The 23,477-nt window shown below is 45.5% G+C and overlaps 1 protein-coding gene across 12 annotated transcripts in view; it reads left to right on the plus strand.

Annotated features, from left to right (window-relative positions):
• Positions 1-23,477, plus strand: part of AKAP13 (A-kinase anchoring protein 13) — a 243,460-nt gene that overhangs the window by 176,774 nt on the left and 43,209 nt on the right. For 7 of the 12 annotated variants that reach the window (XM_068143379.1, XM_068143382.1, XM_068143384.1 and 4 more), the window contains 6 exons: positions 830-966; positions 9,141-9,487; positions 13,006-13,059; positions 15,866-15,928; positions 18,455-18,638; positions 20,102-20,210. In XM_068143379.1, coding sequence (XP_067999480.1) covers positions 830-966; positions 9,141-9,487; positions 13,006-13,059; positions 15,866-15,928; positions 18,455-18,638; positions 20,102-20,210 — 894 coding nt within the window. The remainder of the gene's footprint in view (positions 1-829; positions 967-9,140; positions 9,488-13,005; positions 13,060-15,865; positions 15,929-18,454; positions 18,639-20,101; positions 20,211-23,477) is intronic. The other 5 variants (XM_068143389.1, XM_068143390.1, XM_068143381.1 and 2 more) reach the window with 4 other exon arrangements.

Raw genomic sequence — 23,477 nt, forward strand, 5'->3', positions numbered from 1 at the left:
AACCTCCCTGGGCAGCTTATTCCAGAGTCTCACCACTCCTGTATTGAAGAACTTCTTCCTATGTCTAACACTAGCCCCCAACCTCTGCTTCAAACTATTCCCCCTTGTCCAATCTCTAGACACCTTCATGAGAAGTCCCTCTGCAGCCTTCCTGTAGGATTCCTTCAGCTACTGGGAGGTAGCCCTGAGATCCACCAGAGTTTCTCCTCTCCAGACTGAACAACCCCAGCTCCCTCAGCTTATCCTTACAGCAGAGGTGCTCCAGCTCTTGGATCATCTTTGTGGTCTCATCTGGACTCATTCCACCAGCTCTGTGCCCTTCTTGTGCTGGGGACACCAGAACTGGAGGCAGGATTGGAGGTGGAGTCTCAGTAGAGCACAGTCAAGGGGCAGAATCCCCTCTCTTGCCCTGCTGCCCACACTCCGCTTGATGCAGCCCAGCACACAGCTGTCTTCTGGGCTGCATGAGGGCAGTGCCAGCTCATGGTGAGCTTCTCATCAATCAATGCACCAAATGAATACACCAATCAATGGGAAACACCCTGTTCTGCTCACAGTGGGGTACAGGATATATAGCACCTCTAGCAGCAGCTCGAGCTACAGCATATCTGCCTGTTCAATGAAGCATTTGTTTGTACTATGTACTTGGATGATGCACCAAGAAGGAGTTTCAAGCTCTGGAATATATTAGGTGGAAATTTGCAGTTCTGGGAAGTGCAGGCAGTTTGTGCAGGTTTTAAATCCTTGAATTTCCTGACAGTATGTGAGTTGGATATGTGGATGCTGCAGAAGGCATCAGATCATAACTTTTTCTGCTTTGCCCCCACAGAATGCGAGAGCTTCTTGGAGGATGGGCTGAGCAGTGTCTGTGCTTCGTCACAGAGTCACCTGAAAAGGGAGTCTGGGAGCGAGTCTGACCTCTTCCCCTTGTCTGGTGATGGGATGGAAGACCTCGTCTTTGGAAAGGTAGGAAAGCCTGGGTATGGTTAAAGGCCCTGCAAGGCCCTGCTTCGCTGAAGCTGGTACTGTAAACACAGATCACTTCGGTTTGAAACCTGGAAGTGATTACCCTGGAGCGGAATAGATGGGAAGGATCCGGTCCCCTTTTCATGTGCAGCAACATGAGGGATGTATTTACTAGCAGCAGAATTCCAAAACCCACAGTGTTAGAAAGATGCAAGTGATTTGGGCTGTCCAGAAGCAGATCATGTGCTGGCAGAGGAGTTGAAAAGGTGGATTTTCTTGCAAGGTGGCTCGGGATTGCACAGCTGATGCGAAAGCCACCTTTAACTCGCCTAACAAAGAGCTTTTCTCCAGCAAGCAATGACCTCTGCACTGACACCTTCAGAATTAAATACTGTAATTCTCAGAGGACCCAATGCTTTGCTGTAAATCCAGTGTGACTCCCGGGATAGGAAGGAAACACTCACTCTGCATACTTAAGGCCAATTGCACTGAATGGTTTTGTTGCCTGGGTGACACACCTCTGGTGCCTTTTTGCGTGCAAGCAGAAGGAAAATGTTTTCAAGTTTGCTTAAAATCAACAGCAGAAGTCATTACTAACCTTAGTCATTCCTCTGACCTTTGTCTTGCTCATGGCTGAGAAGTGGAAGGAGGGGTGGATGAAACTTGAGACAGAGAGTCAGCCTCCTGAGCAGAGGATGCCTCGCTTGAGCATCAGTCTTGTGCTGTCTGCACCAGAGCAGCCCAGATTTATTTGGAGGATGATTAGGTTTTACTTTTTAAGAATCATCTTGGTGGCAATTTGTATTCTTCCTGCCATGAGCAGATGATGAAAAATCACCCAGAAAGAATAGGGCCCAGCTTGACAGCATGCTGAACTATATTCTTACCCTGAAAGGTTGGACTAGATGATCCTTGAGGTCCCTTCCAACCTGGTATTCTATGAATATAGTGATGCAGAATATATGGGGATGCAAACCTTCTTCAGAGCAGCCATCATGTTGGTCTCTGCTCCTTGAACTCATGCGTACAGTCAGCTCCAGTTTACCTGTTTGAGCAGGCATGGGTCCTGCTCTGAAAAACCAAACTTTCAGAGTTGGTTTCACCCTTGCTTTCAGAAAAATATACTTAATGAAACAGAATTCTGCTTGTTTGAATCAAATCAGATGATGTATTTTCCATCAGGATGGGCAACACCACAGCCCAGGCTAAGTGATCTCATCTGCTATAAATGAACAGAAGAGTCATCCTTCATGCACGTGGTAGGGCACAGAGCTCACCAGCCTCACCCTTTCCCATCTTGCCCTTGAAGTGATGCAGGACCCTGGATTGTGAGACCATAAAGGCTGTTTTATCAGAGCAGAAGGCTTGTCTACAGTTTTGTTGTGTAGAGTGGTACCAATTAGGACAGCCAACTGCCATTGGAGCCTGATTCAGTGCTTGTATGGGGATGTGTGGGAGAAGAGTGCTGTAGGAGCACAAATGTCATAGGAATTTAACTTTTTGTTCCTTTTGGGTGGGAAGTTTCCTTCTCCAAAGACAAGAAAGACAAATTAAAAAGCATAGGCAGTGCAATGTAGTAGTGATGCTGCAGGGGGTAGGAGGAGGTGTTGGGGAAAGCATATCTTCAACTGCCAGTGGAAAGTGGGCAGAGGGAGGAAATTATTTTACTCTGTAGAGAGGGAATATCTTAATCTGGCAGGCTTTGCATTGTTCTCATTAAGCAGTGAGCTGCAGACTTGGTGTACAAGTGGGTTCAAAAGGTTTCTGAGTTGAGTCTAGGAAGTTATTCGCAGCTAATCTCAACCTCAGTCATGTTCTTTTGTCTCCGCTTTGCTGACTAACTTGATTCCTTCTCTCCTTCCCCAGAATTTATCTGTAGTTAAAAGTTATTTCTTGGAGGACCAGAGACAGTCATTTAGTTTTGTGAGCTTGTTCCTTAATTCAGTTGTTTTGTGGTGTTGGTTTTAGGCTACTGAGCCCCACTGGTGAAACGATAGTCTGTAAATCTTTTTAATAACCACTAAAAGAGGAGCTGGATGTAAGCTGTCATCTGAAAAATACTGCAAGATCCATCTCTTGGGTGTGGTGGTTAGTTGGAAGCCTATTAAATAGTACCATTTCCATATCAAATGAGGAAGAAAGAACATGTTTATGAAGCAAAAAGAGACTCTCAAACCTTTCAGTGTCATGATTATTGTTGCTACTCGTCCTGTTCTTGGTTGCCCTTTGTATGGAGCAAGGGCAGAACTTTTGGCTGGGCTGTTCCTTTATTGTATACATCACTCCTCATGTAACTGTGGCAATACATGAATAGAAATGGAGGAAAAGTCAGCCATTGGCTGCCCAGGGGCTTTGGGCTATTCCCATAGATCTCACCTGAAATTGATAGAATTTAGGCTGTGCTTCTGTCCCAGGACCAGGAAAATTGAAGTCTGTGGGGTCCCAAAACCTGCAGGTGCCTTAAACTGTCCCTGGTGTTTGATCTCTTCCAACCTTGGTGATTCTGTGATCTCCTTGCCGTGTCATAGAGTCACAGAATGGTTTGGGTTAGAAGGGGCCTCCAGAGGTCATCTAGTCCAACCTCCTCTGCAGTCAGCAGGGGCATCCTCAACGAGATCAGGTTGCCCAGAGCCCTGTCAGGTTGCCCAGAGCCCTGTCAAGCCTCACCTTGAATATCTCCAGGGATGGGGCTTCAACCTGTTCCAGTGTTCCACTGTCCTCGTGGTAAAGAACTTGTTCCTGATATCCAAGGTTATCTTGTGCTTGTCTCCTGTTTTTCCTTGCTCTGAAGGGCATGTACTGAGCTGCCAGGTCCAGAGAGCTTTAGCACTAAAAGCTGACTTGTTTTTTCAGGCTCTCCCTCCAAAGTGAGGTCTAAGGCTTCAGCACCACGTTTTGGTTTTTCCTGCGTCAGCGCTTCATTTCCATGTCCTCGTCACCCTGCTTTTCCTTCTCTGCCTCAGACAGCCATCTGGGCAGGCTCTGCAACACCCTCCTCCTTGGATGATTAATGCTGCATAAGGTCATTTCTCACAAAGATCTGGCAGCGTCCTGGGGCGTAGCCCATACGCTTTGCTCATCTTAACTTTTAACCTGCCACTGAAATTCGGCGTTTCTGGGAAGTTTTTTAAGGTGCCTCTTGGGGAAGTGAGTCAGACACAAGGCCCTTGGGAAGTCAGGTTCCCACAGATCATTGTCAAAGGGGTTGCAGCTCATCTCCCTTGAGTTTTTGGTTTACATTCTGCCCTTGTTTTGGTTTGCTCGAGGAAATGCACAGCTGCATCGTTTTGTTGTTGTTGTTGATGGTTATTGTTTCTTTTAAATACAAGCACAGCCCCAACAACAAGGGAAAGGGGGAACAAAACCCAAGCCAAAGGAATAAAAATTGGGGGGAGGCTTTCAACAGGGGAAGATCCCTTCACTACAAATCATAAAAGTTTTGGTATTTAGTGAACAGGAGGTTATTGAAGTTAATTAGAGGGAATTAAAAGCTCCACTAGACTCTGCTGGATTATATATCCAAACTCTACTAGGTTATATATCAAGACTCTGCTAGGTTATGTATCAAAACTCTACAGGATTATGTATCAAGCCAACCAAGGATGTTAACTCCTTTAGTGTAATGATACACCAAATAAATTTGAGGAGGATGCCAGTTTTTCATCTTTCTAATCCTGTGGCACCTTTCATGTTCTTTGCCACATGAAAGATCAGGGCACAGAGTAAGCTCAGCGCTTGGTGTGTTGTCATCACCAACATGATTGAAAGAACTTTTTAATTCCACTTAACAAGACCTCCTACAGAGGGAGGGATTTAGTTGAAGAGGTTATCTTCTACCCCCCACCAACACAGTGATGTCTCTTATCCCTGTTCATGAAGAAGTACATACCTTCTTGCTCAGAAAATTAATCTTTTTTAATGCCTTATCTCATTTTTTCTTCCTTGCTGACTTCTCCCCAAGTAATGCTTCTGAGAGCAAAGGAGAAGCCCATTAACCCATGGCTGAAAAGGCTCTTTACAGCCATGACTTTCCTCCTCCCAGTTAAGGGTTGAGTTCATGAAGGTGCAAAGCCTTACTTGCAGAAAATGAATATTTGCTTAATATTTCATTTTTCTTCTAGGAAATAAACCCCACAGCCAACCAAGCAAAACAAACCAGAGACCCATTTTTAATCTGCAGGCTGTATTTTCTTACTCAAATAGGATTAAAGAGAAATGCATATTAACAGGCACTTGGGCAGGCAGCTAATTCTTTGCAGAGGTGGCTACAATACAGATAGTTCTTAGATGTGTCAGCCACACTTGGCAGCTCTCAGGCAGAGTCCTGGCCTTTCATATTAGCTATTTGGCTTTGTTTAACAACAAAAAAAAATCAATATAGAATATTTTTTTAGAGGGTCACAGGCTCAAGGGAGTTGTTTAATGTGTTCTGTTGTCAGTCTGATGGTGAAGGTAGAAGTTAAGATGGACCCAATATACGTCCTGGTTTTCAAGCAGCACTTTGAACTGCAGTTTAACAGCAGGAAACCCAAATCTCCCCTGCTAGGGATGCAGTTTTCATCCTGCATTTTAAACTGGAGCACTGTTCTCATCTGGGAAACAATGCAGTCCTCTTTTACTCACAGAATCATAGAACTGTCAGGGTTGGAAGGGACTTCAGGGATCATCTAGTTTTAACCCCTCTGCCATGGACTGGGACACTTTCCACTAGATCAGGTTGCCCAGAGCCACATCCAGTCTGGCCTTAAAATCTTCCAGGGATGAGGCTTCCACCACCTCCCTGGGCAGCCTGTTCCAGTGTCTCCCCACCCTTATGGTGAAGAACTTCTTCCTAAGGTCTAATCTGAATCTCCCCACCTCTAGCATTCCCAATAGTCCTATCCCTACCTGACACCCTAAAAAGTGCCTCCACCAGCTTACTCCAGTTCCTCCCTGTATACTGTGGTGTTCTGCACTCTTATTGCTAGATTTGCTTCCCATGTTAACCTATCCAAACTGTCCAGTTCCTCCCTGTATACTGTGGTGTTCTGCACTCTTGTTGCTGGATTTGCTTCCCATGTTAACCTATCCAAACTGTCCAGTTCCTCCCTGTATACTGTGGTGTTCTGCACTCTTGTTGCTAGATTTGCTTCCCAAGTTAACCTTTCCAAACTCTGCAGTTCCTCCCTGTATACTTTGGTGTTCTGCACTCTTGCTGCTGGATTTGCTTCCCAAGTTAACCTTTCCAAAGTGTCCCATCCTTCCGCTGCCCAGCCAGTGGCTTATTCCTCTCTCCTCCTGCTGTGCTGCCCCAACATCTAACAGCATTTTGCTGTCTCTCTCTCTCAGCAAAGCAAAGCAGGCTGTTTCCTCTGCTGAAGGAGTATTACCCACATAATGACTACTTAATTTGTCTGGATTTAAGCAATTCAGTAAGCTCTCATCATGACTCACAGATTATCTTGAATAATACCAAACGCCATCAAAAGCTTCACAGAGCATCCATTTCACTTCTGGCTCAGTTTAACCCTGCAATTCATATTTAAATGTGTCAAATCCAATAGTTTCTAACTGCACCACCAAAGTGTTTGCACAGCTTCGCCATTTCTAGTTTGTACTGTGGCCAGTTCTGGGCCCCTCAGTTTGGGGAAGATGTTGAGTGGCTGGAAGGTGTCCAGAGAAGGGCAACAAAGCTGGGGAGGGGTCTGGAGCACAGCCCTGTGAGGAGAGGCTGAGGGAGCTGGGGTTGCTTAGCCTGGAGAAGAGGAGGCTCAGGGGAGACCTTCTTGCTGTCTACAACTCCCTGAAGGGAGGTTGTAGCCAGGTGGGGGTTGGTCTCTTCTCTCTAGCAACCAGCACTAGAACAAGAGGACACAGTCTCAATCTGTGCCAGGGGAGGTTTAGGCTGGATGTTAGGAAGAAGTTCTTCATAGAAAGAGAGATTGGCCATTGGAATGTGCTGCCCAGGGAGGTGGTGGAGTCACCATCACTGGGGGTGTTTAGGAAGAGACTGGATGAGGCACTTGGTGCCATGGTTTAGTTGATGAGATGGTGTTGGGTGATAGCTTGGACTTGATGTTGAAAGTCTTTTCCAACCTGGTTAATTCTGTAGTTGGCATTTCTAACCATGAAGTGAATGCCTTGGGAGGGTTAATATTTTTTAGCATTTTTTCCCCCCATATATTTGTATTTAAAAGGTGTGTTGTGTTTTGGTGGTGTGCTGTGGATGGCTTTTTTCCACCCCCATCCCCCCCTCTTTTCTGTCTTTGATGGATGGGAGAGGGGAAATAGTGTGACAGCTTTTGTTTAAGCCACCTTAAGAGCATTATTGTCTACCTGTTTAACTGAAATAAGAATGAAAAATTGCCCCCTTTGAAACAGGGCTTCCCTCTAAAGAGTGAAATAGTTGATAAGGATACTTTGGGAACATCTCCATTTCTTGTTATTCAATTTAATGACAACTTGCAGTTTGTGCCCAGAAAAAGACAACCAAACACACACAGAATCACAGAACTGTCAGGGTTGGAAGGGACCTCAAGGGTCATCCAGTTCCAAGCCCCCTGCCATGGACAAGGACACCTCACATTAGATCAGGTTCCCCTGCCTGGCCTTAAAAACTTCCAGGGATGGGACTTCCACCACCTCCCTGGGCAACCTGTTCCAGTGTCTCACCACCCTTATGGTGAAGAACTTCCTAAATCAAACAAAAAGCCCACCACCAAACCACAACAAAAGAAAACCCACTCCAAAACAACTAAACCCCCCCAACCAAACAAAAAACCCAGAGCACAGGAAAGTGTCTGCAAGGTTTCACACTGTTGGGCTCAGAAGTCAGGGAGGTAGGATCCAAGGCGAGGACTGTCATGGGGCAGCACCACTCCTGCTCATCCAGCCTTCTGGGGCTTTTGATGCCCATCTCTCCTGCCTAATAATGGAGTTTTGTGGCCAGTTGTCGTTTTGCCAAATGAGAGCTGGCAGCCTGCAGCTCCTTGAGCTGAGCTTGTGCTGAGCCCCAGCGTGGCTGCCGTTGGAAGGCAACGGCCGGCGGTGGCTTTGCCGAGCAGTCTGTTATACGTGGCCTGACAGATGATGCTGCCTGCTATTATTTTTAATGATACAGCACAGGGCTCTGCAGGAGAATAAATTGAAACTCCCCATGTCTGTCCCTCGGGGCAAACACCGTTCCATGCTGAAGGTGATGTCAGAGAGAGAGCTGCTTGGGGTTTGTTGTTTTATGCTTGCTGTGGGGAGCGCAGAATACGCACAGGCTCTGTGGGCTCTATGGTCAGCACGGGGCCTCGGGCCAAAGGGAACCAGTTTGGCTTCCACTTTATTGCTTTTGGAGCAAACTAAACCCAAAAAATTGCAGTGTGACTGGAGACCTGTAATACAGGGTGGCTGATCCTGTGGAACAGTATTTTTCAGTTGCAGTTGGATTTGAGAAATGCTGCAGACCCTGGCATTAGCTTCCTGCTGCATGGAAAGTAGAGAAGGACAGGGGGTTGAGCTTTTATTTTTCCTGTCTGTTTTCTGCTGTTGAATAATTGACCCTTTTGTGCTGCCTGATGCAGTGGAACAGTGTGCTACCCTTGAGGTCTCATGACTGAGAGTTACAAACTCCTCCCAGGTCCCACAGGAGAGGCTGGAGTTTGTCATCAGGAGTCAGGATGGTCCAACTCCCCATTAATCGCTCTTTGTGGACCTTTGGCAGTTTTATGGCACTCTGACCAATTACAGATTTGGTCAAAAATGGTGAGAGGAGCAGGATTTGCTGTGCAGGATGAAATGTGGGATTGGAGAAAGGAAGTCAGGCCGAGGACCCAAGCTGGCAGCCCAGGGTTATGGCAGCCAGAGGCTTACGGGGTGGAAGAGATTGCTCTGCAGAGCATTTCAACCTCTGTTAACAGCAGAGGAGAAACTCTCACTATTGTGATGGCTTATTTGCCTCATGCTGTCAACTAGGAAGTCTCTCAGCTGCTGTGGCATCCAAGAGATTTGCATTTATTTAAAATGCTAAATGTATTCATTTCACTGGCACTGTTCAAGGTCAGGTTGGGCAGGACGTTGAGAAGGAACCTGATCTAGTGAATGATGTCCCTGCCCCCACAGCAAGGGAGTTGCAGTAGATGATGTTTACAGGCCCTTTCCAATTGGAACCAGTCCTTTAATCTATTTTTAATTTTTCTTATCCACAGCAGCCTGAAGAGGAGCAGTCTGCTTGTGATATCACCAGCTCCAGTTCCTCTGCGGATGACACCATGTCCCTGGAGAGGAACTCATCCCTAGGCAGCGACACATCCCTTCCCTTCCCACCAACAGTGAACTTTGTCCAGCCCAGGGACAGGCACAGCCTGGATGGCAGCTGCACCAACATGGTGGCCACAGAGGGAGGAGAGAAGGAAGAGGAGCTGGACAGCATCACAGACGTGCCCACTCACTCCTCTGTTCTACGAAACTCCATGCGGCCGCTGTCACCCTTCCGTCGGCACAGCTGGGGGCCAGGGAAGAATTCCACCAATGAGGCAGAAATAAATCAGAGGAGGTCAGTGTGGAATTGCTTTTATTTACTTTGCACCCACTCATGCACATTTCTTTTTTTAAGCTTTAGTCTCAGCATGACAGAGCAGAAAACTGAGGATGTCCCTTGTGATTATTTGTTTTCCACTCAGAGAGGTGATGGCAATCTCCTAATGTATGTTTGGGGGATTTTAAACTAACTTTTCAAGACTGAAGTATTTAATGCCTACAGTCTGCTGGAGCTTTCCACAGCAAATGGAATTACCTTGGGAGAGGTCTTCTGTTTGAACTGTCACCACCCCTTTCTGTATGAAGAGCTTCGTTAAAGGAATTATTGGAGTGTTAAATCTCATTGACCACGAAATAAACATGGCCATATTGCTCTGGCTGTATTAAGAGAGAGCAGGAGCAGCAGGGATTTAACAGAAGGTGTGGAGGCTCCTCACAGTGGTGAGATGGGTAGTGACTGTTTCACAGAATTGGTTCCACCTCAGGCTCTCATGGACAGTAAGTCCCACTGAGCTAGTGACTGATGTCCTTGGTGGTGACCAGGAGCATTCAGATGCATCCTTTTCCCTTTTATTTGCTCAGAAGATATGAGAGGAAGAGGTGTAACAGCCATATGAGTGTGTAAATGTTGATGCCAAGTGGCTATGGGAAGGTGCTCAGCCCCACATCTCAGTGGGGAAGAAGATGGAGGAAGGTGCAGTTGGTGTAAGGTTCCCTGCCATGCTCTGCACCGTTCAGCATCTGAGCTGTCTGAGGCTCAGGCTCATGACCTGAATGTTCTGAAACTAGTAGGGATTTGGCCAATGTTTTTAATGCAGTTTAGTGCTGTCAGAGCAGGAATGGGCAGTTGTTTTAGCAGGGTCAGGGTGCTGTATCTTTCTGTCCCTCCAGTGTAGAGCTGTGTTTTGCACAGGCTGCAAGCACAGAGCTGCTCTGCAGGCTGACTGCTGCTGCCTTCATGGCCAGGGGTCTGCTGCTGAGATAAACAGAGCCATTGCATTTGGTGAGAGCCATTAATTAAAGCTGTCTGCTTACTGTGGGTTCTTGGTAAGTTGTGACTGACCCATTTGGATAATCCAATGAGGGACAGCATCCTTTCCATCTTAGGACATCTGGCTGTCCCTTAAAGGAATATCAGGGGCCTGTCAGATTTTAAAGCCAAAATTGGAAGAATCAGGAACGTAGCAACATAGTGAAAGACATTATTATGATCATCATCATGAATAGAATAGAATAGAATAGAATAGAATAGAATAGAATAGAATAGAATAGAATAGAATAGAATAGAATAGAATAAACCAGGTTGGAAAAGACCTTTGAGATCATCCAGTCCAACCTATCACCCAACATCATCTCATCAACTAAACCATGGCACCAAGTGCCTCATCCAGGCTCTTCCTAAACACTTCCAGTGATGGTGACTCCACCACTGCCCTGGGCAGCCCATTCCATTATTATCAGTTGCTCAGGGAGGTGGTAGAAGCCTCATCCCTGGAGGTTATTAAGGCCAGGCTGGACATAGCTCTGAGCAACCCAATCTGCTGTGAGGTGTCTGTGGCCGTGGTTGGAACCGGATGATCCTTGAGGTCCCTTCCAACCCTAACAGTTCCATGATTTTATGATTCTAGTAGTGTTTACCACTGCCACCTTTTATTGGCTTCATTTTGGGACCCCATGTACTATTTAAATGAAGTGATACATAGCTTTTTAAAGCTACAGAAGAGTCAGCCTAAGGTACCCATGCAGGTTTATGACAGAACGAGTCCAATAAGCTCATAAACTCATTTAGAGAGATTTCTTTTTAAGTGTAGGACCTCTTGTGTGAGGATTTCTGAGGGTACTAAACTGCATAGCTGGGAATTACTGTTAACACTTAACAGATGGGGTTAAGTTCTCCTGCATCAGGCTGTGGAGGCTGTTTCTGATATGGGAAAATGCATTCATTGTCAATGCAAGGACATTGGAGTTAAAGGAGCACTAATTGTTCTCAGATGTTTCTTAGCCACAGCTGCTGCTGCGTGAGGCTGGCTGGCACATAGGTTAATTAAAAAAGAAAAGCTGGATGGGTCTCTGCTGCTAATTTGGTTCCTGTCAGGTTTTATGTTTCTTTTACAAAGGAATTTGGATTATTTGGTGTTGGGTTTTTGTTTTGACTTTCCCCTCCTCTTTGTTCTTTTCATACGTGGCTGTTGAGATGTTGAGATTCTGGTTGCTTAGCAAGCAACAACAAATACTGAGGAAGTGAAGCCCAAACAAGTGACTTTCATACAAATCAGCTAATTTTGAGTGTTTGCTTATTTGTGTGTTTTATATGCAGTAGGTTGATTTCTATTTGAAGGGGAAAACCCTTTATTGTAACCTGACTTCTGCAAACCTGGAGTGAAGCCTCAGCAAGGTTTCTCATGCTGATAATCAGGACCTGTGCTGCTCCCACTTCCTGCCACCTCTTGTCAGTGCTCTCTCCTTCTCTGGGCACCTAGTGGCACTTCTTTACTCCTTAGGTGAGCAGGTTGCACTCACTAAATGAGCAGAAAATGAGCCAAATGAAAGGTAATTGCTGTCAAAACCAACCCAAAGATTAGAACTAGGCTACACAGCTGAGAAGAGGAATGGGGTGGCTGCCTGCATGGTCAGTTTTGCTCTGAGAGGTGCCTTCTGCTCCAGCAATGGACTTGCAGCCTGATGCAGCCCCCACCCCACCCATCAGAAAGTCCTTCCTCAATGGCAAAGGTAGCTAAGTCAAGGTTAAACAGAGCTGCTGCTATGGAACCCAAAGAGACTAGGGGGGGTGGAAATAATTTTTTTGGCAGGAGTTGGTCTTTCCTAGGGTTAGATGTTTTTCTCTTTGTAAGAGGAAAGAGCATAAAGCTTTGTTCACAGAAAAGATCAAACAAATGTAAGCTTTTTAAATAAGATGTGAAAACATGCTCAGTTCCCCCCCCCACTTCCCCTCCTCAAATGCACTTCACAGATAATCCTCATTGTCTGCTTTCTACTGTTAAAAACACAAAGCAAAGTAACAAGGCTGCCACAAAAGGATGTTCATCCTCCAGTTAATTCCTGACATTCACAGCAGATTTCAAATGCCTGTCTTTCAACAATGATTTTAACCTTCAGGTCCCAGGAAAGAAATGCCAGCATTTTTCACTGATGGACTAAGTGGTGCAGAACTGGAGCTGGTGTTAATCACAGCTGCTAAAAGCTTCTGTCAAATAGTTTGTCCTTATCTAAACTTTAAACTGACCTGGCTTTGGCACCAGCTAATTTGCACCGTGGTCAATACCTGTGAAAGCCTTCTTTCTGTACCCCCCCCCAAAAAACCAAACACAATCAAGCAAACAACAAACAGATTCATTTGTGAAAGAGAGAGGAGGAGAAGAGAGATTCATTACTCCCTTTAATATTTAATTTTGTGGTTTCCCTCTGTGTTCCCTCCCTTTGCTGGTGGTGTGTCAGGGATATTATTTCCTCAGCTGCCATTTGTTCATTTCTCTCCATTCAAGCTGCTGACCACTCTCCATGATTCATTTTCAGTTCAATGCGAGTTCTGGGGGATGGTATAAAGAAGCCTCCCATTCATAGGAGAAGGTACAAAGCCAACTAACATGATTAACTGTTTTGCATTTGAATGTCTACTAACTCCATACTGTCATGTTAGTAAACCTGTAGTACCTCAGAAAGCCTTGGTGGCAGAGCTGTGTATCCTGCTTGGCTGCTTTCCCTGTCCAGTCTGACCCAGGGCAGTTTTTCTGCCCCACAGAGCAGAAACTCAGGGCCATTTTCCCTAGGAGAACAGGTTGCTGACTTGGAGAAATCAGAGTTGTCATTTTGTTGCCCTTTGCCATTTGTAAGAATTGGAGCTGTGTTGGAATAATTGTTTACCTGTGAGCATGTTTAGTTGGGATGTAAAGCACATCAGAGACCCCGTGCCGGGGTCACCTGGGGGAGGGGATGCACCAGACACGAGCTCAGAGCTGGAGAATCCCCTGTAGATCTGCAGCTGGTTGAATGAGATGGCTTTGATTTTGCTTTCTTGCTGGTTTCAGCTCATGCAGATGGACATCTTTATACCAGTTGTCTGTTAAGGCTTCTCTGTAGGAGCTGAGTTAGAGCCATAATACCCTGAAATTCTGAGCTTATACATAGAATAAGGATAATGCTTCAAGTAGACAACCCAAAGCCCCTAGTCACAGCAGAAATGTGTGCTAATTCTTAAACAAACATTCTCCCTTACCATTTTTTTTCTGGCCTCCTGACTTTTTTGGTATCATCCTCTCTAACCCTCGTTGCAGAGCGACAGCCTGAACTAATTCCCATGGTTTCTGCTCTCCCACAAGGCTGATGTGTGTAACAGTTCATCCCCCCCCTCCCCAAGTCAGCTTCTCTAAAGGGATTTTGCATGCTTTGCATTGATCTCCTTCAGTTTTCATGGTGCTGCCAACAGATTGTGGGTGGTTCCCCAGCAGGATTGTAATTCTGTGAGACTACTTTCCACAGCCCTTGCCAAAAGGTCTTTTCTCTTCTCTGAGACCTTCCACCACTTCCAGGCTCTTCTCCTTCCCTCCCTCCACTCTTCTGCTTCCCTTCCCTGCAGTTTTAGCACTTGGGGTTGTCACTGTAAGCTGGTGGTGGTCAGGAGTAGAGGCATCTTATGATGCACACTGTCTAGTGTAACCATTGCATTGTTTCTTTAGTGAGGAAACTCTTCTCTCCTGCAACTGAAAAGCACCCACATGACTTTTGCAAATGAGCTCCAAGGGTCTTCCAGTCCCCCTCGTCCTGGGGCCACAAGCAGGTGCCCAGGAGAAGTGAGAGGGGAAGCAGGTATGATCCCTCCCTTGGGATACTTGCTCAGCCTCCATCTAGTTTGTGCCAGGCAGATTTTACTGAGCTGCTGGGAGATTAACCCAAACTAAGAGTGCAGACTGAGATGTATGATGGAGATGGGTTTACTGTGGCCAGGACTTGGTTCTTCATGCCTCAAGAAGGTGTTTAGTTGCTCTATCCCTCACTAATGCTTGTATCTACCACGACGGTTTAGCTGAGTGATGATCCAGTACTTGGAAATACTGATAGGCTATGAGGACAAATGTGTCCATGAAAAAATGTTTGTGGTTCTGTGCTGAGAGCTACTGGTGAAGCACACTTGCAGCTTTGGGGTGCAAAGCACAGGTGCATCAGGTGTATCCTCTCCCAGTTACCATCCTTAATAAAATAAGTAGCAATTACCTGAACTCCACCACTAAACACTGACTGGCAAACCCTTCCTGAATGCTTCCAGTGTTGTGGAAACTCTGCAAGGACTTGCCATGAGATCATGCAGTCAATGGCTTTCAACTCTGTGCCCTCCGAGGCTTCTAGCATTCACAAATCCTGTCCCAAGGATGCTCAGATTTATTCTGGCCTGAGCAAAGCCTGCTCTGGATGTGACCTCTCCTGGTATGGATCCCAGGCCAGAGAGCAGGACTTAGGCAGAGCTGCACTGGCAGTTCTCTGGTGGTGCAAAATTCCCTTCAGACAAGGTATGTTTCCTGGATAGCTTTTCCAGGATTTAGGGATCCTTTTATCTATTATAGCTGCCAAGAAGATTGATTTCTCTCTGTCTGCAAAACCTGCACTAGTGCCATGAGCTGACAGGGAGAAAAAATTACAGAAGCAGTATTTGAAATAACAATCAACATATTTGCATTTCTTACATCTTTCATGGTGCACCTTGGGACTCTTTTGGGGTGTGGGAGCTGGAAGGTTTTCTACTGAAAGCACTGTTTGAAGGGCTCTTGATTTAATCCCAAGTTCACAGTAAGACAAGCCTGCTTTTGGTTTTCTTCTTCTTTTTTTCCTTTTCTTACTCCTAGGCTTTTTCACTGATTTGCTGTGCAGCATTTCAGAGTGGATGTCCCTCCTTATTTTACCCAAGTGTAGCTTGAGGTCGTTAATAGCTGTGTGGAAGGAAGTTTAAATACCTGTAAGGGATTCTTCTTCTGATTTTGGCCTGTGAGATACCAGAAAAAAATGCTAACCACTACTAACACAATGTCTGTGTGTGATGACCTGTGCAAAATTGGCTTTGGTGTGTTTCAGCCTTGCTTTCCCTCAGAACTTCTCACCAGGAGCAGTTTTCCCAGTGCATTGGGTACTTGCTGATGGGATCTTTTGGGGGGAACGTGGGCTGTGCTGCTACCTGTTTGGTGGCAACCTCAGCCACTTAGGGCACTCTGGTGTGTTCTGGCAGGCAGAATTCCATAGTAGCCACTGTGTTATTTCAGGGTTTGGTGTTGGGGTGGTGTTTATTCTTAAGATATGGATGAGTGAGAGTCTTTTAACATTCCCCTGTTCTGTAACAACCCAATAATCACCTCCCTTTTCCTTTCTTTGCCTCTTTTGATGTTCCCAGTTTGAGCTGGTGTCCCTCTGGCGTACAGTTCATGTCCATGGGTCCTGACTTTACTTGTAGAAGGTATGGTATACATGAATGTGCAGCAGCAGCAGTAGCCAAGGAGCACTGCAAACACCCTGTTGTCAGCTTCCGTGCGTCGCGTTTTCTGCTGCTGCTCTGGCTGAAGCCTGCACGTGTTCCTTTGCTCCATCTGCTTTATCAGCAGTTAGCCTTGGCAATGGCTCTGCTGAACTGGGCTGCAGGTGAAGGTGGTGGCTGCTTTTCACTGGCTGTGGGCATTGAAGAAGCTGCACTGTTGGTCTGAGCTGCTCTATTCCACAATGATTTTACGGTGTGGGGTTTTTGTTCTGCAGCCGTGATCACAAGGGATAACTGTGACAGCCAAAGGATCAAATCTTGTGCTCTGGATGGATCTCATCAAGGATTTGAGTTCATACAGAAAAGATCTGGGGTGTTTTCCTCCAAAGAGAGTAATCATGTAAAACTGGGTGTGCAAAACCAATCTAATAGCCACAGATGAAAATATCCCAGGCAGTTAAAGCTTGCATCGTCTGTAGACTGTCCCTGAGTTGAGCTTGATGCTTGCAGGTCAGATCTTTAGCTGATATTGCCTGGAAGCCAGTCTCCCACATTCTACAGCTTTATAGCTTTCCTCTGGCAGTTCTTGCTGGTTGTGGGTAGAGCTGTTATGAAATCTTCTTCTGAAGACCAGATATTGATTAAAGAATAACCAAAAAATGTAATTTGTCCTTATTGTTACAGATTTCATTTTGTTTGTTCTCTGTACCCCACACAACAAATTACAGACCACTATCACCCACTGATAACTCCTCGATGGGCTAATATTTGCAGCTGTAAGCTGTTTGTGTTCACAGCAAACTACTTGATTTTATTGTCTTTTATTTTGTTCTCTGCCTCGTTGTTCCCACTTTGGAGTGAAAGGGGGGGGGGGGAAAACCATCTGTTCTACCCTAAGTAATTGGTAGAAATGAGACTGATTCCTCTCTGCAGGTGTTTGGGAATAAGCTTTATAACACCTTTTATTGATGTACAGTAGAATCACTGCTGAGTCAAAATCTTACTGAAGCAGATTAAATTGTAACTCAGTCTCATTTCTTGTTAATTAACATTAAAAAAAGTGCTTAAAAATTTACTGGAGCTGCTTATTCCTGGGTTTTGCTTTGAAGAGTCATATTTATCAGTCACTTAATGCTTCTGAGGGAATGCAGAGCCTTAATCATTGCTATGCAAGTCTACCTTGAATTTAAGCTCCTTTTGTTGTTTAAATAGCTTATACAGTGATAGAATGTTAGGGCTTGGAAGGGACCTCTGGAGATCATCTCATTCAACCCCCCTGCCACAGCAGGATCACCTAGGGCAGGTAACACAGGAATACATTCAGATGTGTCTTAAAAGTCTCCATAGTAGAAGACTCCACAACCTCTCTGGGCAGCCTGTTCCAGTGTTCCCTCACCCTAAAGAAACATCTCCTTATGTTGAGGTGGAACCTTCTGTGTTCCAGCTTGCACCCACTGTTCCTTGTCCTGTCACTGGGCCCCACCAAAAAGAGCCTGGCAGCTTCATCCTGACCCCCACCCCTCAGATGTTTATGGACATTGATAAGATCCCCTCTCAGCCTTCTCTTCTCAAGACTAAACAGTCCTGGTCTTCAATGTGTTTTGTGTTTCATTTGTCAATGTCAACTTGTTGGCCACTTAGATGTCATGATGAGCCTCAAGTTGGGATATATATCCAGGACAGACTTTGCTTCGAACTAGCATCCAGTCAAACCTTAGCCATGGAGTTTTGCTAATGTACCAGGAAATGAAGCAGTAAAACTTGCACATTAACCTCACTGGTTTATAGATGCTTGGGCATGAGGAGCAGGAGGGTTAGAAGCAGAATACTAGGGCCAAGATAGACCAGATGGAAACAATGCTGTGTGACAGAGGGAGTGTTCTGTGATGAGATGAGAAGAGAGCATTATTAGTGCCTTTCTGTAGAGGTCACTTGTCTATCAGCAGCAGAGGTTGGCCAAACCTTTTATTACTGCCAATTCTGCCAATTGAAATAAAAATCATATTTAAAAAACAGCTTAAAAAAGGAGAACAGCTTTGGCAGGAAGAGGACAGTTATCAGTGCCAAAGCTTAGAGCAGTGGCAAGTGCTAAACAGATTGAGAGGATGTGCCTGCAGAGATGAACGTTACAGGCAGCCCAGAGCTGGTTTTGTGTTTCCTGGGAGGGGTGTTGGCCCAGGACAGGCAGCACTGTGCAGTACTGGGTGGTTTAATTTGGGAGACTTTATTCCAAGCCTAATAAAAGACTAGCAAAGAGGATTTATGGAAATATCAGCATCTTGGGAGGGATTTTCCCTGTGTGCCACTCAAGAAGGAGGAGAAAACAACGGTAGGAAACAGAAAACCCTCTGCTGCTAACTGCCCCTGATCACTGAGCAGTGACATGTTGGGGAATGAGCTGCACAGTTCAGCTAGTGACTGCCTTGTCTTTTACACTTGAACATGCCACATGCTGAAAGATACTGGTTAAGAGTTTGTTGGCATCTAACCTCCATGGTTTCTATTCAGTTACAGCCTAGAAGGCCTTGCTGGAGACTCTGGTGAGAGCAAGAAGCCCTCTACAAACTTGGAGGCTTCTTCTCTGAGCTCCAAAGATCTCAGACGAAGTCCACTTGCCAGCAATCAGTGTGGATCCCTGGTCTTGCTCACTGAAGAACTTGAGCAAGGAGAAATCAGAGAGTACAACCACCAGGTAAAGCTGTCTACCTATTGTTAGATGTTTGGAAAATGCTGTAGCAATGCCTTGGGAGTCACTTTCCCAAGTGGAAGTCTCACTGTGAAGATTTCCATGCTATACATATAATATTTTAAAAGTCTCCCATCTATAACATTGAGAATTTTCTACTATGTTAAATTTGCTACTTTGGGGCAGTGTGGTTGATGGGCAAAGTCTTAAGGTGAGAATAAGAAATGTCTCAGTTTTCTCCCACTGATAGCATTGAGTAATCATGGAAAAGTGAGTGACTTCTTAGGGTGGGTATAGCTGAATTGTCAGTCACAGGTATAGTGAGACTTTACAGATGCTTAGAGTGGGTTGGGTTGGAAGGGACCTTGAAGACCACCTAGTTCCAACCCCCAAGCCATTTGCAGGGACACCTTGCACTAGAGCAGATTGCTCAAGGCCTCATCCAACCTGGCCATGAGTCCCTCCACAGGGACTACCACCACGAGTGTTTGTGCTGCCTTTTGCAGTCCTGAAATACACACAAATACCCAGCAGGGATTTAACTGCTTATGTTTTCTGGTTTATTTTAGCATCATAGGAGGAAAATACAGACTTGGGCTTTTTTGTAGGCATAACCAGAATCCAAAGGCCCATTTTTATGAGCAAGGGTTAAGCAAAATCTTGATTGCATATTAATAAACTCTAGAGCGGTCTGATTGGGCTGGAAGTCTGTGATGGCTGTGAGGGACAGATGGGCCACAGCAGTATGAGAGTCTCTGCTTACTTTTATTAAAGAAGCAATTACAGTTTTAAATACTGTAAATAACTCTGGACTCCTGAGTTTAGACACTTCAGTCCCAGGATTTTCAGGGCTTATGCCACAATCCTTAGCCAACCAGTTTGTTTACCTCGTGGAGTCGCTGCTATACATCAAGGCAGTAAAGAGATCTTACAAGATCTGGCCTGCAGAGAGCTCTTACATTGAGACTCTCATGTCTTCTCTTGCTTTGAGGAACATCATTTGGGGGGAGTGCCCTTCTAAGCATTTTTTAGTGTGTTGAACCATGTCCTAGCTCTGCTGAGGAGCTGGAGCACTAATTTCAGATGGTTGACAATATCCGTCCTGTTAATACCTTGCAAGAAAATTCAGCATCCAGAGTTTCTCTGTTTGCTGCATAATTAGTTGTCCTAGACTGAAAAGACAAATCATTGCATTGAAAATCAAGCCTCCAGAGTTTCTGTTTGTTGCATAATTGGTTGTCTTACACTGAGAAGACAAACCCCTTGCATTTCACCTCTGAAAGCGCTGATTGAATTAGTCATGGTCCTTGCTTTTCCCACCTATTACCTTGTGCTAGGATGGTTTACATCTTTTGCTCTTTGGAAGTGAGAATTTGAGTGAATGGTGAATGCTGAGCTGTCATCTGGAGCTGGGATGGTGCTGCTGTTCTTGACATGTTTACTTAGTGTGGTTGTTTTCCCTCCTGCAGATGCATCAGACCTCGCAGCCGCAAGGATTTAATTTCTGTTCCTCCGCTGTTTCATCTCCGCTGACCAAATCTATGTCTCTCATGTCAATTAGTAAACCAGTGCTGGACAGTGAGTAATGCACTTTTCCTTGATCCATTTTGTTTCTGTTATTAAGTAAACTTGCTGCCTTCCCTGTGCAGAATTTGCTAGCACCTGCTCCTGCTTGCCCATATTACGTGACATATATTTCCCTGCTGCGTAGAGTTGTGGATGGAAAGGCAGAACCTGTGCTGCTGAGATCCATCTTTTGCTTTTCCCAGCATATCCCTGGTATTTCCAGTTCTGCTGAGTTTCTTTTGGTTGTTGGTGAGGTGTTTTTTTTCTCTCTCTGGTATGAAAACCATGTTTTCCTGAGTTTATTTTAAAACCAGCAAACAAAGAAAAAGAGAGAATTTGGGGTTTGCATCCGTTCAGCATTCCTTCCTGCAGTGTCAGGTAAATTCCACCTGAGATCTCCCTTTCCTCCTGCTGGATCTCTTTGAAACTTGACACAGGGAAACTTGAGGATCCATTTCTTGGTCTCCTTGTGGGAGTGTGTTGCTCTTTAGTTTGAGTTAAATATTTTGGGGCAGCTGGGTGCAATTTGTTGAATCTCCTTCTTGGAAGACAATAGGATTGGGATAAATTTTTCAGTTGGGCTTAATTGAAGCGATAACAAGCGCTTGATTTTGTGTCTTCACTGAACTGATTCTTTCAGCTGAAGAAGTAACTCAACAGGCTGCAGCTGGATGTGCTTAGGAAGGGCTGATACACATCTCTTCATTTTATTAATTGCCAGCCTGAAACCTCCTTGACATTTTAGCTCATGCCTTGTCAATCAGTGATGGTCTCTGATCGTTTCCTGTTTATTAGCATACTTGCTTGCAAAGGTGCTTTCAAGAAGGTGATTTATTCATTCAGGTGGCTTGCTGGAGGAAGCTCACAGAGGTTGTGCTTTGTGGGAGCCCCTTTTAAATTCTTTGCCATCGTTCTTCTGTGATTAATAAGCATGTGGCCTGAGGGATGTGTCCCACAGCAACAGTAACCAAAACAGGGGCAGATCTGTCTCACGAAAGGACTGGCTTCTGCTCTGTGCAGTGGCACACCCTCTGTTCCTCCTTGGGCTGAAGGCTTTCATTATTTTTTTGGTGAAGCAACCAATTTATTGGCATTGCAGCCAGTTGCTAACCAAACACCATAAATAACTCAGCTAGCTCCCAGAAAACGTGCTGGCGGTGGCTGAGAGAGCCTGGCTGGCTCAGGCTTCTCTCCCCCTCCCTTGAGACTTTCCTGCATGCCTGTTCTGGAGGGAGTCAAGATCCTCTTGGAAGTGGGTAACTTGCCATCCTGCCACTCTTCTCTGGTTTATGACCAGCTTTAAAAATGCCATCAGCACCTGAGCTGGTGGTAGACAGGTTTGATTATGTCATCTTCTTCTAGAGCTGGCCTGGCCAGGGTGGTCTCGTTCAGAGAGCAGGAAAAGAGAATCACAGTCACAGAGTCTTAGGGGTTGGAAGGGACCTCCAGAGATCATCAAGTCCAACCCCCCTGCCAAAGCAGGATCACCCAGGGCAGGCCACACAGGAACACAGTGCCCAGAGAAGGACACTCTGCAGCCTCTCTGGGCAGCCTGGTCCAGTGTTCCATCAGCCTCACCCTAAAGAAATGTCTCCTCGTGTTGAGGTGTGTTCCGGCTTGTACCCCTTGGTCCTTGTCCTGTCACTGGGCACCACGAAAAACAGACCCTGGCACCTTGACACCCACCCCTCAGGCATTTAGAAGATGATGTAAGCTTTCCAGAGGGGCTGTTGGAGTTTCTCTTCTGCCTTGAGGCAGACGTCTGTGAGTTTTAGGCACTGAAGTTAAAAACTGCTAACTCTTTGTGAGCTCTTATTTTCTCAGCAGTTAATTTGTGACACCTCAGAAGGGACTCAGTTTTATAGGAAGGTGGTTTCTGAAAATTGATGCATTTGAGGTGGTTGATGTGAGCATCCAAAAGGATTACTCACCTTGAAAATGTAGGTCACAGATCCTCTTCCCAACTCTGACACATTCCTGACTTTGGAAACTTCAGTAAATCACTTCGTTCTTCCTCAGTGGCTCTGGGAGAGGAATTGTGTTAGTTGAATTATGACCCTAAGGACATGTGAAGCAGCTTAATGCCTTTTATGAGAAGGTCTGGATACAGGAACTCCCTTGTACCACCAAGGTTTGACATTCATATTATTGCAGCAGAATGCTTCAGAGCTATGCCAGAATAAATCTTTGATGTCATGGAGGTGAACTCTCGGAAATCTTCAGTAGTTCATTCCCCTTGCATAATTTCATGGTAGGTGTTTAAAAGAATCCAAGCTCCCTTCAAATGTCTCTGGATGGGAAGAGAAAGCAGCATGTTCTGCCCTAAAGCTTCAAAACCTAAATCCAAATGAATGAACATATAGAATTGTTTTGGTTGGAAAAGACCTCCAAGATCATCCAGTCCAACCATCAACCTAACACCCCTGTGGCCAGTAAACCACATCCCCAAGTGCCATGGCCACACATCTCTGGAACACCTCCAGGGATGGGGACCCCACTACCTCCCTGGGCAGCCTGTGCCAATCCCTGACCACTCTTGCAGCAAAGAAATTTTTCATAATCTCCAAGCTAGGCCTCCCCCTGACACAATTTCAGGCCATTTCCTCTCCTATCACCTGAGAGTAGGGAGAAGAGACCAATCCCCACCTCACTGCAACCTCCTTTCAGGGAGCTGTAGAGGGCAATGAGGTCTCTCCTCAGCCTCCTCTTCTTCAAACTAAACCATCCAAGTTCTCACCAGCCCTGTTCTCTAGAGCCTTTGTTGCTCTTCTCTGGATACACTCCAGCAGCTCAATGTCTTTCTTGTAGTGAGGACTTTCTCTTGTCTTGCCTGTTTATTGTCACATGCACTGAGGCAGCAGCAATTTCAAGACTGAGTTTCTAGCCTGCACTCTAGCCTGATGGCTCAGATGTTCCAAGAGCTGCTGTGGCCATTCACAACTGTTAATCCTTCAGCATTTTATAGAGGGAGGTCACAAGAGCTGTTGGCTGGAGCGCTCAGAAGACTGCTTTAGGCTTTGGGATAGCAAATTTCCAGTTTGGAGCATTGTTATAAAGCCAGGAACTGCTATAAATAAAAAGCACTGAAATGGAAGCTGAATGGAAGCTGTGCTGGAGGAGCTGGCTCTATTTGCAGTCAAGTATTATTGTTCATCTTGACTTTTAGTCTAAATAGACAGTAGACTACAGAAGAAGGCAAGCAGTGTTGCCCAGTCGTGTTCTTCAGGTCTGGGACATTGGAGCAACTCCTTTGAAAGGCAGTCTAAACAAAATTAGTGC

This window comes from Melanerpes formicivorus, unplaced genomic scaffold, assembly GCF_026170545.1.
Source record: "Melanerpes formicivorus ecotype bairdi unplaced genomic scaffold, bMelFor1.0.p_v2 SCAF_10, whole genome shotgun sequence".
NCBI classification, from domain to species: Eukaryota; Metazoa; Chordata; class Aves; order Piciformes; family Picidae; genus Melanerpes; species Melanerpes formicivorus.